This window comes from Carassius carassius, chromosome 20, assembly GCF_963082965.1.
Source record: "Carassius carassius chromosome 20, fCarCar2.1, whole genome shotgun sequence".
NCBI lineage: Eukaryota > Metazoa > Chordata > Actinopteri > Cypriniformes > Cyprinidae > Carassius > Carassius carassius.
Genome location: NC_081774.1, coordinates 9,313,160 through 9,335,729, shown reverse-complemented (window position 1 = coordinate 9,335,729; position 22,570 = coordinate 9,313,160). Strand labels below are relative to the sequence as shown.

General features: G+C 36.8%; 1 protein-coding gene across 1 annotated transcript; it reads left to right on the top strand.

Moving 5' to 3' along the window:
- The first annotated feature begins 1,320 nt into the window (after nt 1-1,320).
- LOC132095746 (GTP-binding protein REM 2-like) lies at nt 1,321-22,298 on the top strand. Its single transcript, XM_059500853.1, has 5 exons — nt 1,321-1,459; nt 2,460-2,781; nt 3,386-3,459; nt 15,924-16,101; nt 21,179-22,298. The coding sequence occupies exons 1-5, from the start codon at nt 1,448-1,450 to the stop codon at nt 21,505-21,507; spliced, it is 915 nt and encodes a 304-aa protein (XP_059356836.1). The 5' UTR covers nt 1,321-1,447; the 3' UTR covers nt 21,508-22,298.
- Nucleotides 22,299-22,570: the final 272 nt, after the last annotated feature.

Sequence of the window (22,570 nt, the reverse complement as noted above, 5' to 3'; positions counted from 1 at the left end):
ATTAATGAAAATGACTTCAATATGCTTTGTAAGCTTGGTCTGAACATCTGAGACATTCGGTGAGAAGATTTGCAGGCAGAGTATGGGTGATATTGGAAACACAATGTTCAAGCTATGAATCCGGGAAGAATGAGGACTTTTTCTCTAGTCTTGAGCAAAGGGTTATAAACAGAAAATAAGTCAATTTTTGAGCTGATAGGGGCACTTAAGTGTTTGAATGGGAGACCACCAGGTGACTTTTCAGACCACTTCCAATCTACTTCTCTTCTTGGGCCCTAATAATAGTTCATTTAAACTAAGATCAGAGAGGCAGACAAGAAGATCAATTGGTCTTCACAGAAATTATTAAAAAGCCTGTGAGGAAACGTTTTTACCTCCACCTGTGACATAAATGATGCTTGATGTGGCTGCAATAAAATTTAATGACCACTCAATAATTCATGCAGTGCTTGAAAACGTCAGGGTTACTGGAGAAAAAATATCTCAAAGGATACGCATTATGTGTCTGGGAAGAGAGGTGGAGAGCTGTGATTCAAACAAAATACTTATCAAGGACAAAGCTTATGAACACTTGTCCACAATATGTAGGAGAGAGAGAAATAGAAAGAGAACAGCCTGCAGCACTTGGTTATACTCTACTAGACACCAAAGTCAAATGGCTCTTGTTTGTAAATGATCTGGTGCGGCTGTCAATGAAAGAGGTGGTACAGCTCCTAGAAAATGCCATTTTATCTATCTACAGTATAAATATCATTTTCACTATAATTTAGCCTATACAAAACACAGAAACATTTTTGATTAGCATGTACTTTTTTTACATTTTGAATGCATTTTACAAAAATAAATAAATAAATAAATAAATAATTAATTAATTAATTAATTTCTAAATTGACATGCTAATCAAAAATGTATAAACAACAATCGAATCGGTTATAACCATAGACTATATAAAAGCATAACCAACCCCAATCCAAGGATCCAATAAATGGAATTTCCAGAGCAGCATTAGTAATTTTAAAAATAGCGATAAATATAATATAAACGTTAAACATTTAAAGACTTATCTTAAATCTGAGATTGAGAGAGAAATTAGGAGCATTCAGGTAACGACTGGAATGAAGAGGCGTGTTTACAGTACGGGGGCGGGGCTACACGCTCTCTTCTGAAAAGCCACTGTTATAGAGACTTGCAGGGACTCACAGGTGTACAGTAATACGTGAGATATACAGCACAGCCGTTTGCAGAGAAGCGATTAAATGTTTACTATTAACTCTTTTTACTCTATTACTCTCATTTTTTTTCTTCTTCATAGCTACTACAGCAATGTGCTGGCATACGAGTCGAGTGTAATGTAACAATCCCCACCGACGCTTGTGCTGTGTTTGACGCTCAGTGACATGACATGGACGGCGGAGTGTCTCACTGAGAGCAGATGAATTGAAGAACGATGTCGGACCAGGTAAGATCATCGCTTTCCCTTGTGTGTAAATAGGCTATATGTGTGTGTGTGTGGGGGGGGGGTGGTTGGAGGGTCCTTCACAGGTTTGGGATGTTTGCTGGTGTGTGTGAACACACCCTCTCTTCTTCTGCATCCTCTGTGTTGACTTTGTTTCTGTAGGAGTGATTGTGTTTGAAAATATTCCTGTGCTGAGACAATCCTAGGATTATTTCTTATATTATAGTTTAGTGTCCTTGTAATGGTAAAAACAGGTAAAAATGGCTATATTGATCATTATATTCACTATTTGCAATTCGTCCTATTATAGTCGATAATTTATTTATGATATATATACTACTTAAATATTCATGGTTTAAATTCAGATTATTATTATTATTATCAAAAGTAACTGTTTAGAGCTGGCCTTATCCCATGCATCATACTACATCCTATTGTCTCACTGTCTGTCTCAGAATAAAGTCTATATTAATTAATTACCTTCTTTCAATTAGTATAATTGGCTGTCTATGTGTGTCTTGCACGTCTGACACTGGATCAGGCGTACTAGGTCCCCAGCACACCTGCAGTGCTGCGGCTAGATTAATTGCCGTATTAATATTGATGCCTGCTGCCCTTGCAAGCAAACACAGTAAACAGTTTAAGAGCTCTCTTGAAGATTTTGCTTGATGGAGATAGATGGACGAAGCTCTCATCTGCCTTGAGCCTGAGAAAACTCATTATGTCCCTCGTCTTTTTGGACTGTTGGGATGTTTATGCCACTCCTTTAAAGCAAGTGATGCTTTTTCATGTGTATGGATGCACTGCTTAGTGTTTTGACCCACTTTTGTATCGTGTGCACAACCCTAAAGTCCCAGAGGATCACGATCCTCCCCCCTTGCACATGGATTGTTTCTATACATTATAAAGCTAGATACCATGGGATATCTACTGTCATTGTTCTTGATGTTCAGATTTGTCGTTGCCTCTGATGTACGTTTTTACTTGTCTTCGGTTTTCACAGGGTTATGGCTTAACTTTATCAGCTGCGCCCCCGCTTCGCAGGGGCAGCACCCCCCTGCCAATCAAACATCAGCTGAGGCGAGAGGAAGCTGTGTCTGAGGATTACGATTGGACGCCAGGACTCGATGAGCCTCCTACTCCGCAAATCAGTGTCAGCACTATCCAAGATTCTCCTTCACAAAAACCGCAGCAGCAAAAGTACCACGGACCCCTTCGGATAGTACTACTGGGCCAAAACGGAGTGGGCAAATCCTCTCTAGCACTTTGCCTTGCTGGACTATCAGACAGATCACTCTCTATAGACTCTGAAACCCAAGCAGCCGGTAAAGATTATATTCATGCACTCTTCTTATGCTCAGCATCAAGCCTCAGGATGCCAAGGACTGTAGTACTATATATAGATTGCTTGGATGAAACACACTTATCACCTCACAGACACCTGAGATCACTAGTGTAAAGCTCTCAGGATTTGATTGGAAAAAGTGCAGTGGGTGCTGTGAAGGCATCCATCTTTTTTCAGGTCTTTCATCATCTTGTGTCTTAATGAGGTGTGAAAGAACCAGCAGAGTACTGCCTCTGCACAGACACTTTCTGCTCAAAACAGAGTATGTAATTTACTAGGGGATAAAGAGCCAATCAGACAAACAGACAGCTTTTTTCCCCCTCTTACCTGAGCTGAGTGTCCATGTGCATTGATTCTGCACCGTATGAATTATTGTTATGCAACTCCCGAGTCCAATTCTGAACTTACCTTTCAATACTTCTTTTGTATTCTTCCCACAGATATATTATTATACATTTGATCCTGTGAAATGGCCAGTTTCAGCTCAACTGCAGGAGTACAATTAGATGCTAATTGAAAACCAGTGATTTAGTTTAATGCTTGAGTGTCGGTTTTTAAAAGAAATATTTTTGTGTGTATTGTAGATGAGGGTTACCAGCGGCGAGTGACTGTGGATGATGAGGACAGCACAATTTTAGTATATGACAGCTGGAAACAGGTGAGTCAGGCACTCTCACAAATGCATAACGGCACGCTGAGGTTTGCGTGTTTCGTATTCTTCATTTTATATTTTATTAAATGGCTTTCAAAAAAACTAAATGGTAAGTTAAACTTGTACAGTTAATCCAGAATAGCCTACAGACTCCATTTTTTAAATATATTATTATTTTCATATTCTAATGATTGATTTGAAGATTACAGTATTTTCCCTACTGATTTACGTTCATAGAATGTTTAACATTCAAAATGTCACCAATAGTGAAGATGTCATCATAATTATGAACATTAAATTGTGATTGGTCTCGTCTTCCCTGCGTAAACGTAAACATGTATTGCTGTTGATTCTTGTGTTCACCCAACAGAAAACAAGATGCATACTTATTGTCATGACAACAGCAAGTGACTGATGCAAGATTTAATTTTTAACATAACTAAAGTCCAAAATCGATGCTTACTAAACACGATTCTTTTTCACCCATATGAGAGCTGGTATTTGCTTTAGGAAAAGCAAATCTTCTATTCTAATGTGTTAACTGCAGTGTTTGGGAACCTGTTTTGAAACTGTAGTTTGTCAAACTCCAATTTAAACACAATGTATTATGTCTCATTCTTTACTCTTCTACCCAGACATTTTTAAAATATGTCTCAAAAAAAAAGAAAGAAGAAATACACTGAGCACATTATTACATAATCTGGGGGCAAATTATTCCTTTAAAATGCTACACATTTAAAATGAATAATTGAATTGAACTGCTACATTTACATGAACCATTATATAAATGTAGGTGTTTGGTGTGAAGTTCTCTTAGTTGTCCAGGAGCACTCATCATATGAGAGTTGTTAAGAAAAAAGAGAGGGAAGGAGAGAAAGATGAGAGGAATCTGCTCTTGACCTTCCAGCTGAGGTTTGTCAGTTGTTTGTCATTTCTGTTTCCTTTTACTTTAGGGCAAATTTCCCGTATTTGCCCTAAAAATTTCCCGTAAAAAAAGGGCAGTTTCCCGTAATTTGTTCCATTTCTGCTGAGTGTAACTGCCAGGTTTAAAAAAAACGATATTTTTTACAAGCGTTTTATGTGTACCCTCTATAAAACCAGCCAGGTCCTGATTTCCTTGTTATTTCACAGTGAATTATGACCTCGTCTTTTCCTCTTTAAAAGCCACTTATTTCAGAGTAATCTAAAATGATCTAATGGATGTATCATTATGCTTTTCAGTCACGATTACTGCATTAGTGTGTTGCAGGATTGCATTTTTTTTCATGTCATTAATATAACAAATCTACATATACTGTCAAGTAAAGAAAAATATGGCTCTTGCTATATATAGTTTGTCAAAGCATATCATACTCTGACATTCATTTTTGCATTTTTCCATCTTAGAGATATTTTGCACGTATTCGGCCAATGTCTGTAGCTGAAAAATTTATTAATTCTTTTGTTTTCTCAAGAATTGACTATTGCAATGCTCTCCTTGTTGGAGTGTCCAAATCCTTTCTTAACAAATTGCAATACTTGCAGAATTCAGCAACTAGAATTTTAACTGGGGCTAGGGCTGGCGACCATATAACTCCTGTTTTAATAAGCTGCCTGTTAAATAACATATAGATTTTAAAATTTTAATGCTTACATATAAGGCTCTGCATGGACTCGCTCCACTGTATTTGGCAGATCTTTTAACACCTTACATGCCAACTCGCAATTTACGCTCTTCTCAGCACGGTCTCTTAGCTGTCCCCAAAACAAGGTCAAGTTCCAGGGGTGACGGGGCCTTTTCTTCATATGCCCCAAAATTGTGGAACTCTCTCCCAACTGACATTAGGGTTGCTAATTCTTTAGCTGTTTTTAAAACCTTGCTTAAAACATTCTTTTTTTAGGGAAGCTTTTATTTGATATTTTTGTAATTTTTGTTGCTTTGTATTAAACCTTGTATTTTATTGTTGTGTTTTTCTTTTATGTAGTCTTCTTGGAAAGTGCCTTGAGAAAGTAATATACAAAATAGCTATACAAAATAAATGTAGTATTATTATTATTATTCAAAAGTTTGGGGTCAATACAGTTTTATTCAGCAAAGATGCATTAAAAGTGACAGTAAAGACTTTTACATTGCTGCATTATGATCAATTTCTGAAAATGAAAATGGCTGGTGAAAATTCAGTTTTGTTAAGACCCGAAAAAATTACATTTTAGAATACATTAAAATAGAAAACTGCTATTTAAATTCTAATAATATTTAACCTTTTTTTGCAGAAATTGTATTAAATAAATGCAACCTTAGTAAGCAGGAGAGACTTCTTAAAAATATTTGAAAAATCTTACCAACCTCAAACCCTCTTATCCACTTATCTTGGAAGGCTTTTCATTATAAGATGGCTTTAGGGATTTTCTGAAATGGTTAAACCCAATAATTGATTCACTATATTATCATGTCGTGTATACTGTTCAGAAAAATATAGCACTTTCTAATTTGGGTGAAAATCTTACTTTGACGCTGACCCTTGTGGGTAGTGTCATCTCATCCGAAGCCTCTGTGAGATTGAATTATTTACATTTATCTTCCTCTGGGATTGATGCCTCTCTACTAGTTCTGATTTCACTTGTCTCTTCGCTTATCAGTCACCTTTTCCTTTTTTCCTGAAGATACAAGAAGGTACAAGCCATCTGACCTTTATAGGATGTTCACAGGGGAACAAATAGCAATTTGAAATCCCCCCATGTTGTTGGATTTTACGTGCAATGCATGTATTTTCCTCACACCCGCCCATATGACAGTCCAAAGCGTGTAGTGTGGGTATATCATACACTCAAATCTCTGTTTATCCCTGAAATATGATGATCATTTTGCCTGGAACACACAGATGTATCACAGTGATATCATGAGCACATGTTTGTGATTTTCGTATGAATCACAGAGTGTCGTTTCTGTGTCACAGCTGACTAGAAATGATTCAAACACCTGTGAATGTCATCAGATCTCTCCTAAATCAGATGCTGTTTGTTGCAAGCATGAATGTCAATAGTGATCCTGCTATCACAAATTGACTGCAAGTTTTGGATCAATTCCAGGGCAGAGATGGAGCGTCAGAGAGCAGTGCCTGAAAGATATCCCCTCATTCCATCATTCATCTTTCTCCGTCTTTAAATTTTCTCTTTCAAAGCATCTCTTATTTTCTCTAACCATCCGGCTCTTTTCCTCAGTGGCACGTTGTATCACGTCACCTCTGACCTCACCCACTATGTTGCATTCTACACCCGCCTGGCCCGTTCCCCGGTTGCCATGGTTACCAGTGGTTACAGCAAACAAAAGGATCCCAGAAAAACTATGCGGTTATTAATTCAAATTTTATAGATGCAGAGATTCAGCGCTGCCCTTACAGCCTCGTGGTTCACTGATTGCAGTCTGTAGCTCATGGATTGAAGCTTGATAATGAAGAATGTTTAGCAGAAGTCTGTTAGTAATGCAGTTACTTTGTTTATTTCAAGGTTTATTTGAGATGTGGTTAGAGCTGCACAGTTGATTCAATCAAAATTTATATTTCCTTGCACAATAAACTACAACAGACTGGGATTCAATTAAATAAAAATATAGTCTGCGATGCACTGCATACTGCAATATTTTTATTTAATAGGTGGGCATAGATTAATTTTTTTATTTATTTATTTAGATTAAAATGGCTCATTTGAATTCTGCCGAAGGCATTCAGAATGTTCAGAATTAGGAGCTAATCTTCTGTTTCCAAAATGCATCACAAGGTGCTTGAGAAACCTGTAAACGAATTACACATTGCACAAGGTGCAAACAAACTTACGCCTGTATCACACATAATCCGTCTGCAGTGCGTATGCGTTTCGTATTTTTTTACGCACCCATGTTAACGGATTCCAGCGTTTACACAGTTGCGGTCCGTCAGTGTGTTCCAGGAGTGGTGCGTCTGCAGCAGTGCAGCGATCGTTCACGTTGCGTCTTGTCGAGGTTTCCATTGGGAAGCTTCTTAAAAAAAATAATAATTCCCTGAAGCAAACCCAGCGGCATCTTAGCTGCATCCATGTTAGCACGTCACATTTGATGTGGTAATTTCACAGTAGGCATGCACACAGGTTCGAAGACTCGTTCTCGCCCCCTACAGATTCGGCTAGGTATACATCCGCGCTAAAATATCAAGGTGAAAGTCATCATAGCTCGCGTAGTATAGTCCCAGCTCCCAACCTAACTTTGGGAATAGATTAACGGCAATATTTTTTTTATCGCCCGATAAGAGTCTCCCGTTAACGCAGCACATTAACGCCGATAAATATATATATATATATATATATATATATATATATATATATATATATATATATATATATATATATATGTATATATGTATATATATATGTATATATGTATATATATATGTATATATGTATATATATATATATATATATGTATATATGTATATATATATGTATATATGTATATATATATGTATATATGTATATATATATATATATATATTTATATATATGTATGTATGTATATATATATATATATATATATATATATATATATATATATATATATATATGCCTTAGCACATTCAGTTCCTTTTGAAATAAACAATGTCACCTCTGTACAGTATTACTGATAGTGTAAAATGATTAAAAGGTGAAGGGGCTATGGGAGTACATACACAAAAAATGTTAGAAAACATTGACCTGCTACGCAAACTCCAGGTATTTGTGGCTGCATTTGCACTTGGTTTGTTCAGGATTCTCAGAGATATACAAAAAAGATTTTGGCTTATATGACCACTCAAACAATCGGTCCTCTAAAAGCAAACTTAACTCATCTCAGGAGATGTGAGAACACGATGCGGTTTGCTTAAGAGTAACTGTCTACTGGCAGCAGAATGCGGGCAAAACATATCTCAAATGCATGAGGCATTGCTCCAAATTGAGTGATTGCTTACCCATTTGTTGTTTCGCACACTCTTTTGAATGCAAGAGCTGCTTATTTAATCACTTTATACCTTTTGTGGTTTGCTTTGATCCAGGAAGCAGCAAAATGAAATGTTAAATGTTTATCAAATGGTGATTTGAATTAAACTGTGTTTAAAGTAATTGCGGTGTGATTGTTTTTGTCCTCATCATTGTAGTGGGATAAAATTCCCTCTAAGCATTTCTCCCTTGTCTGTTTTTAAGACAAAATGTAAGCATTACTAATAAATGTGACAAGTCTTAGGTGATTCAGTGAAGGTCAGCACTTTCCTTATTGTGAAACTAGGTCAGCATATCATGATGTGTTGAAGACGTTGCAGTAAGTTTACAGTCTGTTCTGCGGACTGCAGCCTCACTGTCAACTTGCTTTGTTTACTGAACCATGGAGAATTGGAGAGAGACAGTGAATGAACTCATTCTCACACAGTGCTGCATCAGTAGTAGCTGCAGAGGATGCAGGTCTATTTTAGTTCTGTAGCAGACTCACCAAGTTCACCCAATCTACACCTGACACATCAGCCTAGTTAGAGCCTGGGTTACGCACAGGCATTCATTCACATGCAAAGACACACATGTTGACAAATGTACAATCACGCACACCGCCCCGAGTCTAGCCTACTTTGGTTAGCATGGTTAGACTTGAACTGCTTGTGACAGCGGGGGGGGGGGGGGGGGGGGGGGGAAATGACTTTAATAAGTCATTCTCTTTCCTAAAATAGTACATGGTCATTCACATCCTCACGCATGCAAGAACGTATTCCGTCACCCATTCTGTCATTGGTCGAGATTGGGAATTGCGTCACACGTTGCTGCTCCCATTTTGGTCTTACAGCAGGAGTTGGTTCCAGCATGGAGTCGTATCAGCATGCTTTAACCGGTCTCTGATTACCTGTGTCCAATGCATTAGTCAAAAACTCACCGCCGGTGTGAACTGGATTTAATTATTCCATTGGATAATTGAAACTGAGGACTTTAATCAATTTAAAAAGTAAAACAAGAGTTCAGAATAGTGCACTACTTAACCGTTGTGCTGTGCATAGTATACATGTTTTTTTTTTTTTTTTAAGATTGAATATCAAGCTTATCAACTATAGTTGTCTCAGTTGTTGTGGATACTGTGGCCCACAATGCAATGGGAACTGAACCTTCTTTTCTATTGTGATGGATGAAGAAATGAACTACAGGGGATAGCAAATGTTAAGCATTTTTAATGTTAAGACTTAATTGAATGTAATATAAAATATGTGTACCATGTAATATGTACTGTTTGTTTATATGTTTTGAACCTATTAAATAGTAGTATAAAGTATATTATTATAGTAGTATATAGTGTGTATATATAGCTACTTGTTATATTAAGTAAATAAATAGTATTATCCTACAAAAAAATTATATTTAAAATGCATTTATTTCATGCTAAGTATAGTTCAAATCTATTAACAGATTTACTGACATAACTTTTGAGACTTACTGATATATAAAAAAAAGATATAATTTAACTTTATTTGGAGTACTTGTGCACAAATGCAAATTTCTTTATATTAAGCCTAAAATGCTTTTTAATGTCACTAGCTTTGAATAGCATCGGTCTTTAAATGCAAAATATTTAAAGTGCACCTGAAGTGTACTTTTAATAGTTTCACTTTAGCACAATTAAATATATTTCAGTATGTCTTTAGTTGGATTTCAGCACTACTTCCGCACAATTAAAGTTTAAGTAAAAACTTGCTCCAATTTAGCAGACTTTAGCAAGTATAAAAGTTTAGTATACCAAAAGTACAATTGCAGAGTGTTTTTATTATGTAAATATGTAAATGTATTTGCATTATACAGCATTGGTTACATGTATTTCATATACATTTAAGTATATTTATTTTTCACTAGGGTATGTGTTCTTCACCATTTTTTAAGTTGACTTAGTTGACTCATCCTCATTTTGTTCCAAACCTATATGGCTTTCTTTCTGTAACACAAATAATACGTTAAAAGATGTGTACAACAAAAAAGATGTTCATTATATGGGAAAAAATGTCATGAATGAAGATGTCTGCTGACTGAGGCGAACATTCTGCCTCACATCTGTTCTTTAGAACAGCACGAGAATGAATAAATGATGACAGAAATGTCATTTTTGGGTTAATTAGCCCTTTAACATTAACATTCATTTTAAAATGAAACTTGCAATGTGGCAAGATAATATTAGCCCGTCACATTCTACTTAAAATGTTTACATATTACATACGAAATATTTTATGAAAATAGCAGGCAGTATGAACTAGTTTTCCGTTCTAAACATAGCCCAGACCGACCCTAGCTCTAGCCAGCCATGAACATGGCACAAGATTCTACCAGTTCTTGTCTGATATGTAATGAGCCGCTAGACTGGGGCTATTCGCTTGGCTATAATTAATAGATTACTTTGAGGTGAAATATTGATGATGCTATGGTTTTTGTTTACTGGGTAGTGTGTGTAAAGGGACAAGGCAGTTTGAAGGGTTTTTTTCCTGTAAATGTGTGAAGTATACGTCTGTTTATCTTACTCAGAAAGAGTGTGTAGTGTACTGCTGGGAGCCTTATGCTTTAGTACATTGTCCCTCAGCTCAGCCCCAGTGTCGTTATGGACTGTGAGCTTTGTGTAACGTTCATTAAGGAGATGTTTATTCTTTGATGTTGGTGTGCTTGGCAGAGTAAGTGGGCTTTTATTTCTGTGGAGGTATGTGTGCTTTGTGTTTATAGCTGCAGATTTGCCTTGTTCAGCGGCTGAGAAATCACTTTTAGATGGAATGGGGGATGTCTGTGTGTGGGCTCTCGGGCCAAATTTGTATGTTTGGGAGGAGGGGATGTGTGGACAGATGGTCTATGGCAGGGTTCCTCAAATCTTGTCCTGGAGGGCCAATGCAGAGTTTAGCTCCAACCTTGATCAAACTCGCCTACCTGTGATTTTCTAATGATCCTGAAGACATAGATTAGCATTCTCACGTGTGTTTGATTAGGGTTAGAGCTAAACTCTGCAGGAAAGTGGATCTCGTGGGCTGTCTGCAGTGTTGTGGACCTCATTCTGGTGCACAGACCCATATTCAATCTGCAAACGGTTATGTCTCAACATCCAATTTTCAGACTCGACCTCTCCCCATACGGCGCAACAAATTAAAGTCTCTTTATGTTAATTATTTGTATATTTTATATGTATATATTTAATAATATAATACATAATGAATATCATAATATTTAAGATTTCACTTAATTTCAATATTTATTTAATGTGTATATTTTAAAAGTCATTTATTATTTTGTTATATATTTATTTCATATACTTGATTTTCTCAAGAAATTTGATCTTGTTTCAAAGATTTGTTTAAGGTGAATAAAGACCAAAACACTGATGAAACAAGTTTTTTTTTTCTGTTTTGTATTCTCTGTATTGGCTCATTGACCAGGATCTGGCCTGATTTCTGTGTAATCTGTCTTTCTGTACCAAATGTGGCTGGAAAAAGGTGTGTTTGTGTTAAATGACCCAGTATAGAAAGAACACAGTTCCTGGGAATGAGTTTATGGTGAGAAATGTGTTGAGGGATATTTTAATGCTATGTTTTCCCCAGTTTCTAATCTGCTTTGTGACCCTCTATGAACTCATTTTATTCTCAAACATAGGCTTAACCACAGCAACAGAATGGAGAGAAACAATTTCAGGGTTTTAAAGCTGGAGTGGATAATTTCTGTGCCACTAGTGGCACAAAAGGGAATTGAAAAAAAATAAAAATAAAAAAAAAGATTCCCAAATGACTGTTCATCTTCAGTAGAGCTGTACAGCTTGTGAGCCTCTGAATGTTTCTCTTGGGTTTTTAGCTGTTTTGGATTTATGAGTATAATGAGGTCTGTAGTTAACATTACATTAGGAGACTTAAAATGTTTTGCAGTATAACATAAATGACATACAATCAAAGCTTAAACACAAACCTTTAAACAAAAGTTATTTGTTAAACATATTTAGCTAAATACAGATTAAACCTTATACAATGGTATGATTTAACATGCTTGATGATTTGAATAACCATTTCAGTCCTTATGTAACTTTTTAGCATCTTGTGTTTTTAACACCCCAGTGACAAGTAATGTTAACCACAGATACACTAATTAGAAAACCAATTTTAAAGAATAAAATAATTAAAAAGGGAACTTAAGAATTCTAGGTTGGCTTACAATTTGACATGATTGCAAAACAGCTCTATTGGTGAGTTCGTCCTGTCAGAATCATAATATCTATAAATTGAGCACACATGAACACTTTGATGTCTTAATTGCTATTGGCAAACTCATTATTTCAGTTCTTTTGTTCCTTTAGCTGAAGCAGTAGAGCATGATCATGGGTTCATTTTCAAGGGAATGCATCAACTGTCAATATCAAATATATATCTCAAATTCAATGCAAGTCACTTTGGATAAAGGCATCTAAATGCTTTCTGAGTATCATTTGAAAGATGAATTGTTATTGACTATGATACTTTGTGATGATTAATATTGATCTGGTACCATTTACTTTGTACATAATTTATGTACTGGTGATGAAAATAGCAAAAACTAGCATCTACTTCTTTTGCTGGTCTATAAGAATTGTGCAGTTTTCCTATATTTTCCATCATTCTTTGTGGGAGCATGAGAATAATAAAATATGCAAACAAAGCATCAGTGACACACCTAATGTAATCATTATTTTGAAATAGCACTGGAAAATAAGAGAAAGATATATAAAATATATTGTCTTGAGAGTCCATTTGACTAAAATCACTTATAGGCACTTAATGTTGCCATTACCACTAACAGAGAAATACTAAAAAACACCACCATGTGTAGACTCTAATGGAAATTCAATCTACAGATTGTTTACTTATTATGGTCTCTGCACATTAAGCTGCAACTTTGCCTGTAAGTTACATTAAACAGCTTTAAGCAAGATCAGTTTAAACAATCTGCTCACTGTAAGATATTCTGTTCATTTTAATTAAATCATTTGGCAACATAATAAACACAAAATGAATCTTCCTGACATATACAAGGAGTTCATAACAGTAAACGTGTTTATACGAAAAGCACCATGCTGTGTAGATGAACATTTAGCTGGATTAGTGCGCATCATTTCATTAACCTGCTTAATATAATGACATATAGACCATTTACACATTTATTAAGAGTGCTGGATTCAATAATCTAAATCTGTACAAGAGGACAAAAAAGCTGGAAGGCATATTTGCTGACAGCATGGCAGGGATTTGTGTGTATGTGTGTGTGTGTGTGTGTGTTTCACGACTATAATCACTCAGTTGAGCAGTGTATGTGTGAGTGTGTTTTGCACTATCACTGTAGGTTATACAATTTTCACATGCGTACCTGCGTGTGTATTCTCAAAGCCATTAAAAGCTATGATTTTGTGTGTTTATCTGGCCACGAAAGGGCAGAGAGTGACAGATGGACCTGTACTGCAGCGGAAGAGCTCGATATTGTTATTTAGATACCGCTGTATGCTTTCTTCTTGTTTCTCTGATGGAAAGACCTTTTACTTTGCCTGTCTGGCCCCAGAGAGCCCCTCCATCACAAGGAGCACTATCGACCATGTCGTGCTGTCTTCACCGCTCATCAAGATACGTGTCCACTCCTCGAAGGAGACAACCTCCTCCCTGTGCCCTTCCTGTGTGGGGTTGTGGCAGGTGGCCGAGCCCCCCTTTCCCTTCCTGCTTCCGCTCCACTAGATTCTTCCCTTCCAGAGAAACTCTGTGTTTCTGTGGCTGTGTGAATCTCACGCTCTGGGGCCGAGTGCGATTGGCTCGGCTGCAATGTGAATTTTTTAGGCAGCTCTCCAGAGGGCTGTAATTTGCCTTTGGGGAGTCAGAGATGTAGGACACAGGCTTTCCATCTATTTATCTGTTCCTCTTTCTGTTTAGGAGATGAAATAGGAAGTGGTCCATAGGGGACGGAAGCATTTTCTTTCTTCTCTCAATTCATTAAAGAAGGAGCGACAGCCGCCCTGTCATAGCTGTCATTAAGAGAAAGCCAGACCCCGGAGTGACTGTACTTTTTAGCGCTGTAAAGTGATTGTAGTGATGTGCAGTGATGTTCCCGGGGGGAGGGCGCTTGACTGAGGCATCTGCTGCCGTTTTGAACACACCTGAGCTCTGCGGCAGCAAAACTGTGAGCTGGAACAAAAACAAAGCCGTCGAAGATTTGAGGTTGTCCTCCTTAAATCCCAGTAATCCTCTTTTTCATGGACACATGAAAAACGCTCCTGAGCTGCACTCAAGTGAAAACTGTCCTCCTCTTAAGGTCGTTCACACCAGGAATGATAACTGTAACAATTAAAGGGACAGTTCACCCAAAAATGAAATTCTGTCATTAACTGCTCATCCTCATGTCGTTCCAAACCCGTAAGATCTCTGTTCATCTTAGGAATACAAGTTAAGATATTTTTGATGAAATTTAAGAGCTTTCTGACCCTCCATAGACAGCAAGGGTTCTACCATGATCAAGGCACAGAAATGTAGTAAAGACATTGTTAAAGTAGTCCATGAGACATCAGTGGTTCAACCATAATTTTGTTTCTTCATAAGCTATGGTAATGCTTTTTGTGTGCAAAGAAAACAAAATGAACGACTTTATTCATCAATTCTTCTCCACCGCATTATTCTATAGCACCATTTTGGAGAGTATCGTGATGCATGTGTGTGCTTTTCTTGTACGTACACAACGTGTGTGCATGATGCTGCTGACGTAGAACAAGCATGTGCTGTGCCTTGTTTACATTTTAGAGAAAAGAGCACACGTGTCATTATGCTCTCCAAAATTGAATCACGGTTGAACGACTGTCACATGGACTATTTTAATCAATGTTCTTGGTACCTTTCTGGTCCTTGATTGTGGTAGTACCTTTGTTGTACTGTATATGGAGGGTCAGTGAGCTCTCAGATTTCCTCATAAATATCTTAATTTGTGTGAAGATGATAAAAAGGTCTTACGTGTTTGGAATGACAGGAGGGTGAGTAATTAATTACAGAATTTTAATTTTTGGGTGAATTATCCCTTTAAAGATATTAGCACACCAATGACGATAGTATTCTGTTCTGTTTATGCGAGCTGCATTTGTCATCTGCCACTTTAAATGCTTGCGCTTCTTAATCTCGTGTGGATTCTGATCAGCTGTCAATGTATTGATAATTTATCGACAGACAGAAAATTAACAAATAACAACAGAAAACACCCTGAAAGTGATTGCAGTGATAACTTTCCTCTGTGGTTGTGCTGTGGACTTTCCTATTCTCATAGAAACTTTATCTTAATCATTATCATAATAGTTTATCCTTGGTGTAAACAGGCCATTACTTGCCTATGATGACAAATAATCATCTAATGCTTTATAAATAACATGTATATGGAGCACTGAATCTTCATGGTTGAGTTATGCTGTAACTGGTTTGTCTGTGTTTGGATTTGATTGACAGGAGCTGTCCACTCTGCAGTGTGAGGTGTGCATCCTGGTGTTCTCGTTGACGGACAGGCGTAGCTTCCACCGGATTGCTCAGCTCCGCCTACTGTTGAGGGAGTCGCTGCCGCACACCCCCATCATCCTAGTGGGCAACAAGAGTGACCTTGTGCGCTCCCGTGAGATCGGCACAGAGGGTAGGCCTGTTTTTAATCTACGTTCTTGAGCTCCAGATCTCATAATTCAACTCAATTTGCTGCATAGCTGGCGGAGATTTCTGGGAATTAAAAGAACAGGGTCAAATGGAAGAATAACATTTTATAGTAAATGAAACCCTATGAACAAAAATACAGAAAGACAGAGAAAGGAGAGAGATGGTAATGGAACACAAAGACCAATTATAATTCATTAAACCACTAGATGTAAATTGGTTTGATGATTAGAATAATCCAAATATTTTTAAATCATAGAAATTAATTAATGATACATTGCTGTTCAAAACTGGGGTCAAGATTTTCGTTTTGGTGAATAAATTAGGCTTCTATTCAGCAAGGGCACAGTAAATCTGTTTAATCAGACTTTAAAATAAAGTGTGACGTTATTAATTATAAAACATGCATGGATGAATCGTTCACAAAAAGAACATGTATTTTGGAAAACAGAGGCATTCTCATTTCATGGTGACTTCAAGTGCTTTGAAAATAAGTTGAAATGTGTGGGAAATAAGAACAAAATGGATGGGCAATTTCAATTCAGTAATTTAGAGTACAGATCGTATAATTCAACAGGTAGTTTGTCCACACAAGGCTCCCTGTAGTCCACCTCTGTCTCTCAACACTTGTGAGTCATCTATATAAACCTTCCTGCTATGACTCAGCTTTTGTCTAAATGCTTCCATCTCCATCTGGCTGTATTTATATAAGGAGATTCATAGATTCCTGGCAAGGAAAATCACTCAACTTATCGGCATGAACAGGTGCTGCTAGGAGATGTGCATTTGTAAAGTGGGCACATTGTCCATTTAGGGCTGATAGAGAATATAGATTAACTTTGCTGGTGTTTTCTGGCAGAATTGAGTTAAACTCAGTTTAGGTTCTGCCACTGCATTTTAATCAAACAGATTTCTTTATCTACAATGTATTTGAAAATTGTCTAGCTATTTGAAAATTGTGTAATATAGCCTACACATAGGATGATATAAAGATGTTTTTCTAAACATTAAATTATTAAATTTAAGTTTCAAACATTTTATGTTGACAAAATAAATATGCACACCTCAAATAGCAGTTGAATGTATTTTGAGATTTTATAAGTGTATTTGAATGTAATATGTATATATCTTTTATAATGTTATTATAATGTTTAATAATGTTTTTTTTAATTGATTTTGCTTGTTTTTGGGCACATTTAATTAATAACTGGTGAAATATAGGTCTTTGTCAGCTTTTTGGGTACTCCATGTATCCATATCGCAATTTCCCAAATAGGATGTGTCTGAAAACTAAAATGCTGCCTTCGGAGGCAGCCTTCCAAGGCAGGAAGGCATCAAGGTACATCCGAATCCAAATTCTGCTTTACTTCCTGTCTCTGGAGATACCTTCATCTGATCGAATTTTGAAGGCAGGATAGATGTATCCTTCGCTGCCTTTGTTATCCCACAATCCTATGCGTTCCATTCCGTGACGGTTGAGCTAAAACATAAAGATGGCATCTGAAAGTTGCGTTTGATGGTCAGTTTGTGTGTAAATGTATATTTCTGATTAACTTTTTGCACTTTCGATGTTATTTCTAGCAAGGAATCAGTATTATAGTATTTAAATATTTGTTTAGTTATGACCAAAACTCGTTCAATTTTGTTTGTTACGCTGCCTCAGAAGCCTGTCCGAAATCAGTTTCATGAGGTGCCTTCATGCAAAAACGCTGCCTGCAAACTGAACGTTTAGTGCCTGTAAAAACATACCGTAAGCAAATACAATGCTTTGCATGATTAGGACATTTCTTATGTTTGCTCTGTATTATTTCTCACCCACAATGTGCTGGTGTTACTATCTTTATGTGTGTGTGTGTGTGTATTTGTATGCCAATACACATGCACTCATTCTCTCCCTAACACTTTTCTTTCTCTAATTCTCTCCTTCTCCTGCATGGTGAAACCCTGTGCCATGTGTTTGCAGGGCTGTGATAAGGAAGCTTAGTGTGTTGTAATCATTAAGAATAATGGTGTGCAGGCACTTTCATTAGAGCTGATAACAGGACGGTTCCATGGGAAGGATGACATCAGAGGTGCTCTGTTCTTTTGGAAAATTACTTCCAGTATAAACTGCATTCTTCTGTTTATTTCACTGCTCATCCACCATTATTATGAACAACAACATTTTTATACAGTGGTGGCCAAAATTTTTAGAGCACCAGTACTTTCATCAGCTAAATATTTTTAAAGTCTTTTGCTGTAGTGTGTCAGAAGGAAATATCAATCTACATTTTCAAACATTCATTTTGCCATTAATTGTGATAATCCAGTGAGATTATTAGAAGTCTGACAGCACCCAGTGCTCCACACAGAAAGATCTAATCTCATCAGCATCATCCAGTCCGTCTGGAATGACATGAAGAAACAGAACAAACTGAGACAGACTCAGTCCAGAAGAACTGTGGCAATTCTCCAAGATGCTTCAAGAAACAAAATGTGTGGGATGAGTTATGCTCCAAAGTTTAATACTTGTAGGCTTAGAGGTTTGTTCAGATCTTCAACCCTAAGTATGAACATTAGGAAGCAAAACTAGCGAGTACATAAGATGGGTGTGGATGTTAGAAAAGGACCTTGTAGGAAGTGCAGAGGACATTTATGCGGACACATCTGTGCTCAGCATATTTATTCCTCCGGGTGCTGCAGCCAGTGTGGTTATCAATACGGAAAAGTTCTGAATCTTTTTCTGTCTGCATGTACTCAGCTTCATGTAAATGGGTTTAATTTACATTGTGTCTTCGCGAGTCAGCTTTTTATGCTGACATTCAAGCCTTATTTGAACAGACACACAGACAGTGGATGCGTACATGCTGTAAGGTCATACACATTAAATCACTGAAACAGAGACGGCCAACCTTATGCTGGAGAAGATGAGTCTATAGCCATAAACAGAATTTACAACTCTGAAGAACCGTAATGCTACACACATGTGATAAATCTCCTGCCTGCTGTGCCAGAACAACTAGGTGCCCATTCATTTTTTGTTAAGATAACAGGGTTGATCATTTTATAGGTGTCATATCTGATGTTTTATTTATCCCCCCCCCCACCTCAACCCACTCAAGAACATTTATTCAGTGCTGCATTTGATCATATCTGGTCCTCTGTTGTCAGAGCCTTTTTAAGGATTGTCTATTGTGTAGAACAATCAAAAGAACAGCATTTATTTGAAGCAGAACATTTTTGTACTATTCAAAAAAAAAAAAAAAAAAAAATCTGTCACTTTTGATCATTTTGCTACACATGTGATAAATCTCCTATCTGCTGTGCCAGAAAGAATGAGGCCGCCCCCACCCCAGTTTTTTTTTTTTTTAGATAATGGGGTCCATCATTTCATATGGGTAATATCTGATATATTTTATCATTTGTTTCTTCGCTGAAGTCTGTTTATTTTTCCCCTCCTCGGCCCTCGAGAACATTGATATTAACCCCTGTCTCTTATTTTTTTGCATTTTATCCTATTTATGTATGTACGTATATGTCACAGCTGATTTTGTTTTTCATTGTTTGATGAATAGACCATTCAGAAGAACACAATTTACTTGGGTTATACAGGGTTTTTATGCTATTGTGCCTTTTAAGACCTCCATTTAAATGATCTCGGTTATGAAATGTATTTGCACGCGAGTGATAACACTTGATTATGAAGCGGGTTTGCTATTGGATCCAATCTAGTCGCCACTGCTCCATCTTACAGTAACAGCCTCTTAGCAAAGCCGGTGACAGATTCACAGAACATTCCGTGCTGAAATGTGTCACATAAACTGTTAAGGTTGAATTGGAATGATCATGGTTCATGGTAAAAATAAACATCAGCCACTTATTTCTATAGCTGTGATCTTTCAGAAGGATACGATGCCAGGATCAGCACAATGTCTGGTTGGGCTTGTCATCAGTTACACACTGTACCAACTGTATAGTATCTTATTCTGGTTGAAGAATAACAAAATATTACTGAATATTATCATAATCTTATTCTGTGGTTGTTTTATCCAGACTTCTTCATCTTTACTTTACTTTGTCAGGCCAGGCCAAGTTGCCGAACACGGAATAGCTGTAGTTGACGTGTAAATGTGGGTGGTCATGTTTTCATTTTTGTGCATTTTTGTCAGATTTCTGAACAACCTGCCTTGTTCAGTGTTGATATTTTTTAATAAAGATATAATTTATTGTTTTAGTTCACTGAAATAAAAGTGAAATAAAATACATTTAAATGTAATTTTATTAATTTAAATTAAATGTTTTCCTTTATTAGTAGAACACCCCCCCCCCACACACACATACATTTTCAGTGCTAATATAACTAAAACAAAAAATAACTGTAGGCGATAAAAATATTTAAAAATAAAAATGAAGAAAGCACATAAAATTATGAATTTATTATAGATGGCACAATTTTTTTTCATTATAGTTTTATTGGGGTTGTATCATGTTTCATGTTTTAGCAGTCAGTTTAAAAGACTGTTGAAACCAAAGTTATTTTACTATTATTTATATATTAATAAATCTTTAAAATAGATATATATATATAAATCTATTTTAAATATTGATTAATATAGCATATAAATAATAGTAAAATAACTTTGGTTTGGTTTCAATAGTCTTTTGAACTGACTGCTAAAACATGAAACTAAAATCTTGTTATTATAATATTTTACATTTTTCATGATACAACCCCTAGAAAACTGTCATATCTGGATTGGGATGATAAATGAATCAATGTTTTTCAGTTTTCTCCTCCTCCTCCTCCTCCTCCTCCTCATATGTTTGTTTCCTCTCTCAGGTCATGTCACTCATCCACAATGGTGCCATCTAGTAGACATCTAAAGTGATCTAATTCAATCCTGTCCACACACCTCCGAACAAACACACCCACACAAACATTTATTTCTCTATGTGCTACATTAAGTCCCACTCGATTGATTCAGTTATCTAATGCTAATCTGTGTTGATATGACAAGAGATTGTCAAACTACATCTGCGTCTGTATCACTCAACCTCTCTCACTCTCTCTCTTTCTTTCTCAGAGGCACACTCCAGCGCAATGATGTTTGGCTGCCTGTATCTGGAGCTCTCCGTCTCTCTGGACCACCGCACTAATGACCTGTTAGAAGCGGCTGTGAGAGCGGCCCGGGGCCACAACCTGGGGCCCGGCTGGACAGAGGGGTCCCCCTCAGCGGACCGCCGAGAGAGCTTGACCAGCAGGGCCAAGCGCTTCCTTTCAGGGCTCGTTCCGCGCTCCCACCTCGGCCGAGACCGGGAGGGCGGCAGAGACCGAGACCTCAGCAGACACAGAGGAAGCAGGATGCTCAGGCAGAAATCACGTTCTTGTCATGATTTCAGCGCTCTAATATAACCGAAAACGCCCGAGAGAGAGAGAGAAGGAGAGAAGGTGTAAAAGGAGGCTAGAGCAGAAATTGAAGAACTGCATGTATGATTGACAGGTGAGGAGATAAGACCACTTCACAGAGGAGATAATTCTCCGGAGATATTACCTAAACTAGTATGTGTGAAATGAGTTGTTTATACCAGTCTCTCAGTCACTGAACGTGACAGGGGTGCAGCGAAACCAAGTAGTGTATAAACTATACTGACAGAACATGACCTTTGAGGTTGAGAGAGGCCTGTAAACGGACATATCCACATAAATATATCACTGGATTTCAGTGTAATGAGTGGATCATGCTGGCTGTGGCAGGCTGTTAGTGATAGAGTAGCTCCTGTAGTAGAAGCATGCTGGCACGGCACAGATGCAGAACTGTAGTGAAAGTCCTGTCGTAAAAAAATAAATAAATAAGATACTTTAGTTAATGCATGGATTTAGCATTTGAGCTTTTCTCACATATTTTCTGGTTTAGGGGAACCAAATAAAGTGATTTAAACTGAAGCAGTTATTGAAAAACTCATATTGGTTGATAGGGCTGCACGATATTGGGATATTTAGTTTTTCTGCTGTATGAAAATAAAATTAGTATATGACTTGACTAACTATATTTTGTAAGAATAATTCTAAATCGATTAGGCTGATATTGTTGAGGAGTGCATTTGCTTTAAATAATAATAAAGAAAGAAAATGAAAATGTAAAATGTACACTGAAGAGTGTAAACGATCTGATTTGAGATTTTTTTTAAGATTTGAGTGTACTCTTTTGTTTTCTTAGGTCATATTCCCACTGTTGTTCACCCATTTAATCTGATTATAAAATAACAATCATTGATTTTTATTGTGGTTATTATTAAATAAAAACTCTAGAATTTAATTAAAAATAATTTTATAGTATAACTGTAAGATTGCAATGCTAATATTTAACTTCTTCATTTTAAACTGTATTTAAATATAATTCATAGTATGACTGTAAAATAACAATACTAATATAAAAAAAAACATTTGAAAGTTTACTTAAATACACTCTCTTTAA